Here is a 6,182-nt window from a genome sequence, read left to right as displayed (position 1 = left end):
AATCCATCATTCTTTTTTAATTTTTTTTTTTTAAAAAAATTCTTTTGTTCATGATTTTAATTATTGGTTTGGTATGATTAAAGGTGATTTAACAAATAACTGAAATCTTTTTATTTTCACCAACCAAATTGACTTTATTGAGGACTAATAATAAAGGAAGATTCATGTATCTTCTTTTCCAGAAGTATCTTTCAAGCGTTTGAAAAAAAAATTAACGTCTTAACTGACTGTCCATTCAACTATTTGAAATAAAAATAATCGATAGATATATAACATGTTTACCAACTAAAAAGATAAATAATAAAATTGATTAACTATTTATACAAAAGAAGGAAAATATTATTACATATTTTATATTAAATCAAATGATTTTTTTAATAGATTTTAGAACAGCCTCCAAAAACAAGTTATATGGATGAAGATTTCTTTTTGTTGGTGTTTATAAGATGTTAGTAAATTTGCTGACAGCTTTTCATGGAGAAAAAAATATTAAAGCATTTCTACACATCTGAATTCCACTACTTCTTTTCTATTCTTTTATGCTTTTTCTACTTATCCATTTCTCCCTGTCTTTTTTGTTTCGTATTCATATTATGGTCTCGATTAATTCAAATCGTAGCGTACAAGGCTCGAGCGAAGCAAGAAGTCCAAACACAACCTCGTCTGTATTGAATAATTTTTATTCAAATAAAAATTATAAAATTGAAATTCACCTCCAATAAAATTCAAAGAAGCACTCTCACAATAATTTTTTCATACTCAAGATTTGAATATTAGCTTAGCCAGAAAATATATATCAAAAAGTTTACTAAACATTTGTAAATATTTGAATATGAATCCACATACTGCTTGTGGGAGAGGTGGGGCTAACCTATTATTTAGTAATAGCTTTATTTCTTCGTGTTTATTATTATACATTGCTTCATTTGTTTTGTATCATATTATTTTATCGACTTATTTATGTATCCTTCTTCAATTTCTTTCTTTTTTTTGAGCCGAGGCTCTATTCGAAACAACCTTCCTACCCTATAAAGAAAAAAAATAAAGTCGACGTACATCTCATCTTTCCAAAAATCTTTAAAATGTCATATTTATCTCACTATAATCCCTATATATATAAAAAAAAAATCCATTATTTATTTCCTTAAGCAGAAGGGATTTTCACAAAAGTCATCTGATTCCTTAGCCAAGTCAGAACTTCACCATTGCCAACCTGGTTTTACAATGTTGATTCTTTTATATATATATATATATATATATTACTTAACAGAGTTAAAAATTTTACTAAACAACAAATTATTTTAACAATATACAAATTATGTAATTTTCTGTCGATCCTCCCTTGCTCTGCCTCTATTTCTTTACGTAACTTAAGTCAAAAGTCTTTTGAAAACATTTTTTCTATCTCTATAAGATAGAAGTAAAATATTTCTAGACTCTACCCGTAAGATTATACTGACTCCATCATTGTTATGAATTATTGTGAAATTTAGTTGTATGAAAGTAAAATTTAAGGAGATTAATTAGTAGAGGGGGCTTTGGATTCCAGCTGAATTGCACTAATTTAACAAGACATAATTCTTAATCAAAACAACTGGAGTTAATCAGACACAATTTGTTTTTGTCCCCACTAACAGCTGTTTTCTAATAACAACAATCCCATCTTTTCCACAACTCACGCTACTTATTAAGGTGGTTTTTTAAATCATTTTTTTCAATTTATTTTGACCCCACTTTTATGATTATGACATATATTTATCAATTTTTAAATAAAAATATATAACATAAGTAGCATAACTACTTTTTATTTTACAATTTTACCCATTTATATATATAAAGCTTCCCACCATTTATTTACACAAAAACAATAATCATAGAGATTGATTTTTTAAAATATTTTTTGTAGAATTAATTGCTCTAACTGAAAAAATATTTATTCATATCCATTATTTATATCAATTCGAGTTATATTATTCCTAATTAGGCCTCAATGTAAATATCGAAGGCAGATAAAAAAATTATGGGAAGAGAAAAACTTAATATTTGTAAATTCCAATATAATTGGTTCAATTTATTATTATTATTATTATTATTATTATTATTATTATTATTATACATAAAGAGTATAAAATAATTTTATTTTGTGAAAAATAAAACAATAGAGACGTGCAAGTATACGCTCTCCATGGTTGGCGCATAATTTAGGAGTAAAAGACAATTTTCAAGATGGAGATTTTTTTGTCAATGTCTTTTCCGTTTATTATGTTGTTTCGATTTGCCTAATGTTATTTATTTTTTCTACATAATTTGAGAACTATTGCACAGGAGCGAATTTCTGGGGTTCCAAAAAATAAGATTTGCCAAATAAATATAAAGAGGAAACTAAATGAAATATAACAATTTTGTCTTGAATATATGAATTAGTGATAAAATTAAAATGGTAAGAAAATATGTGTTTAACAAAGTACATATCCATCCTCCCAACACAATTTCTTACCAAATGAGACTACAAAATATTTTACAAAGTGCAAATCTTGGTAGAGTTTGCTAATTGCCTCTCCAATTTTTGTTGTAAGAATTACAAGAAGGAAAGAAAAATAATTAAAATAGTAATAATAACAATAATCAGAATCAGCCAAATTAATCACTAAATAGATCAAGAATTTTGAAGAGAGAAAATATCTCTTTAATTTCTTCTTTCTTCTTGAATCGCGATATTTGATCTGAATAGGTCTTAATTGCAAATTTTCTCTCTCTTTATGTACAAAGCCTCTCTTATTTTGGGGCCTCAAATAAATTCATCAATTTTTACTAGGCATTTTTTGGGTCACAGTTCAACTTTCATTTGAGAATTAGGTACATAATTGCCTGCATTCAACAAAGAAAAAAAAAGTTGAACTCTTTGTATAATAATCAATAGGTGCGTTTTTCTAAGCGAATCAATCTTTTTTATACTGCCAGTATAAAAAAAATATTTATACTAATAAATCATTTAAAGAACAAATCACAATAAGACAAGTTACCTGCTACACTCTGAAAACTTTGGTTCTGATTTTGGCCAAATCCCATTTGAACAACACTATTGAGATCATCCTCAAAGAATGTGGGGACCTAAAAATAAACAAATTAAACTTTCATTTAGTATTTTACAATTTTTTAAATAAATTCCTATGCTGCCCGGATCACCCTAGATTAATCCTCGATATTTAGATGATCCGACACAGATACGACAACATTTTTGAAGAATTCGAACGACCAGGATTAGATTTATTACCTGAGGGGTAGGTTCAACAAAACCATCTAGAGGAGGCAATTGCATGCTTGAATTTCTGATTAAATTAGGATTCAATGAGTTAATTGGGAAAGGAAACTCTGTTCCTTTATGATAATTTTGGTTTGGTTGAGATTGAAATCCATAAGGAAATCCTTGTGTTGATGTTTCTGATTGATACATGTTATGAGCCAATGATCCCCTAGATTGAAACATCTGAAAAAAATAGCCAAAAATATCGTCAGGTACGTGTCGGAATACAGTAATATTTCTAAAAAGTCTGAGTAACGGAGTTTAATTGACTTACATCTTTGGAAAGAAGTGCTTCCATATTAAAGTCCATTCTTGGATTCACAGTAGCTAATTTCATTGAAAGGAACTACAAAAATGACATTAAATAAGTATAAGAATTTAATAATATAGTCAAGGAGTTAATATGACTCTCTTAAAGTTTAAGTGTATTACAGTAAATTCGATCATAATTTACCTCAACTTGACGTTGAAGTGATTGTACATAGTTAATAATCTCATCAAGCATCACAGCTTTTCCAGTCACCTATAGTAAAAATTTCAATTTCCCATATTAAAATTATGAATTTACTAGCAAATCAACAAAATAATTATTATTTTTCCAAAAATTAAAAAATCACCTTATTGCAGCCTGGTACAAGATCTTGTAAAAGCTTCATTCTTTCACTAATTTTCTCCCTTCTCACCTGTCAAGTTGAATAAACAATGTATTAGAAAAAAACGTTGTCACATCTGTATCAGATCCTCAAAAAATACGACATTTTGAAGAACCCGAGCAACTAATTGAAGTTGTTACATACTCTTTCAGCTAGACTATGTGCATCTGTGGCCTGTCCCCTTCTAGCTCTCACATGAATATAGTCCTTTGGTGGCTCTGTTGCCTTTTGGTTATCTTTATTTTCTTCTAAAACAGCTTTTTCCTCTTCTTTAGTTACTTTATTTTCATTTTCCTCAGACTTGCTTCTTTTGGCATTTGATTCATTTTTCTCCTGCAAAATTAAGTATAAAAAAAAATAAAAATATTAGTACTACAAATTTCCCAAGTAATAGTTATTATCTCAGAAAGTTCCTATTTTTTTAGGCGACTTTCTGACATAGTAACACACTGTTTGAGCGACCAGCTAAGAAATAAACTCTGACTTACATTGACAATCTTGGATGATTTTCCCTTGGAAATTGATTTTCTTTTTCTTGAATTGGTATCATTTTGACCAATTATTTGCTCAGAAAGTGATGAATTTTCTCTTGAATCTCCAAATTCTGAATTTCTTTGAACCAAATTGACATCTTTGAAATCTTGAATCTTGATAGAATGATTACTTGAAAGTTGTCCACTTTCCAAATTTGTAGCAAAACAAGAAAATCTAGCAGCTCTTTCAGCAAATCCAGGATCAGTAGTAAATTGTGTTGGTGGTAAATTTCCTCTCATAGAAAGATTCAATTTTGGTGGAGAATTTAAAGGGGTAGTATAACAAGAATTATTAGTACTACTACTATTATTATTATTATTGTTACAAATACTTCCTAGTCTACCAATTAATTCCCTTAATACAAAATTATCACCACCGCTATTATTATTAGGAATTGAAATAGGAGAAGATACCATTGAACTTAATGCTGACTCAAATGGATCAGAATTATTGTTATCTAAATTGGGATTAAAGAAACAATTTTGAAGATGTTCATAGGTAGTGTTATCATCATTTATGAACACATTTCCCTTTTCCATTTTGAAAAAAAACAAACCCAAAAGGCTAAAATTGAAGAAGTAATCAAGAGGAAAAAAGGGTAGAAATTTTCTTGGAAAAAAAATGGACACAATATTTTTTGGAGTAGTAACAAAATATTAGAAGAAAGTGACTTTGTTGTTTGAAAGGAAAGGAAAGGAAATATGTAGAGAGAATTGGAAGAGAAAATGAGGAAAGTGAGATTGAAAAATATAGGAGGAAAGTGTAGAGGAAAGATAAATAAAATAGACAATATGTGTTTGACCTTTTGTTAATAGGTGGTGGGACCCATGTAGGACTTCTCGATACGAATTTAATTTAATCAGATTTCAATATAAATATCAGACTTCGAACGAGAAAAAAATAATTAAAAAATAGGTGGTGGGTGAGATGGGATATGGGGGAAGTAGGGGGGTGGTTGCCGGGCCTTAAACGCCAAACTAGCTGATGTTTATTTTGTTATGGGAATTAATGAAAAAACTATATAGTATTTCAAAATGTCCCAAATTTAGGTATGTAGTACTAGTATGTACATCAATTTTCGTTATTCATCACAATTCTAGTTCATTCGTATCTTTATCGTTAGCAATTTCTTTTATTTGTCTTATCACAAACATAGACTAAAAAGTAGCTTCAATGTAAAAATAGATAGATTTCACGTGTTCAAATAATTTTACGAGAAAAGTGAATTTAATTTAGGTCTTTGAACCTGAAGTAGTAATATTTGTAGGGAAAAAAAATATAATTTTCTATTCCAATTGTTCCTTTTTTAGAAGAATCGATAAGAAACAAGAAATATTTCAATGCGATTGGATTTCATACTAATTCCATAGTATAGGAACTATTTCGATTCTAGTGAAGTTATAAAATTAGAAGAACTTGAGAAATTTTGATACAGAGAGTTGTCAAGAAATTTTAGTAATAACTGATCGTTTCGATCTTTTGGAACAACTCGATGATTTTGTAAACCATCTTAAAACTGTGCTTGAAGTTAAATTGAAATATGTTATTTGGAAATTGAAATTGAGTTTTAACTTTATTCCACTTTAAAACAAAGTAACAATATTGCATTTCATTTTCTTGTTCTTTGCTATTTATTTCATTTTTTGTTTTGTTTAGAGGAAAGAGATAGGAAAGCCTTTGTGCTTTTGGCA

At 28.4% G+C, this 6,182-nt stretch overlaps 1 protein-coding gene across 1 annotated transcript; it reads right to left on the bottom strand.

Moving 5' to 3' along the window:
- Window positions 1-2,988: 2,988 nt before the first annotated feature.
- On the bottom strand, window positions 2,989-5,231 carry LOC125834882 (transcription factor bHLH78-like). The gene is made up of 7 exons (XM_049514032.1): window positions 4,446-5,231; window positions 4,102-4,290; window positions 3,922-3,987; window positions 3,759-3,827; window positions 3,579-3,650; window positions 3,275-3,487; window positions 2,989-3,111 (listed from the first exon to the last, which is right to left on the bottom strand). Exons 1-7 carry the CDS (start codon window positions 5,028-5,030, stop codon window positions 2,989-2,991), a joined length of 1,317 nt encoding a protein of 438 aa, XP_049369989.1. The 5' UTR covers window positions 5,031-5,231.
- Between the last annotated feature and the right edge of the window lie 951 nt (window positions 5,232-6,182).

The sequence above is a fragment of the Solanum verrucosum genome, unplaced genomic scaffold, assembly GCF_900185275.1.
Source record: "Solanum verrucosum unplaced genomic scaffold, falcon-dt-bn FXZP01000184.1, whole genome shotgun sequence".
Taxonomy (NCBI): Eukaryota; Viridiplantae; Streptophyta; class Magnoliopsida; order Solanales; family Solanaceae; genus Solanum; species Solanum verrucosum.
Note: the sequence above shows the minus strand (reverse complement) of the source record. Positions and strands in the feature narration are given on the sequence as shown.

Excerpts from the sequence above, each read along its gene's own strand:
- LOC125834882 (XM_049514032.1), bottom strand. The coding sequence starts at position 5,030 with ATGGAAAAGGGAAATGTGTTCATAAATGATGATAACACTACCTATGAA. Across the intron at positions 3,988-4,101 it reads CACATAGTCTAGCTGAAAGA|GTGAGAAGGGAGAAAATTAG; the intron begins GTATGTAACAAC and ends TCAACTTGACAG. Across the intron at positions 3,112-3,274 it reads TTGTTGAACCTACCCCTCAG|GTCCCCACATTCTTTGAGGA; the intron begins GTAATAAATCTA and ends GTTTATTTTTAG.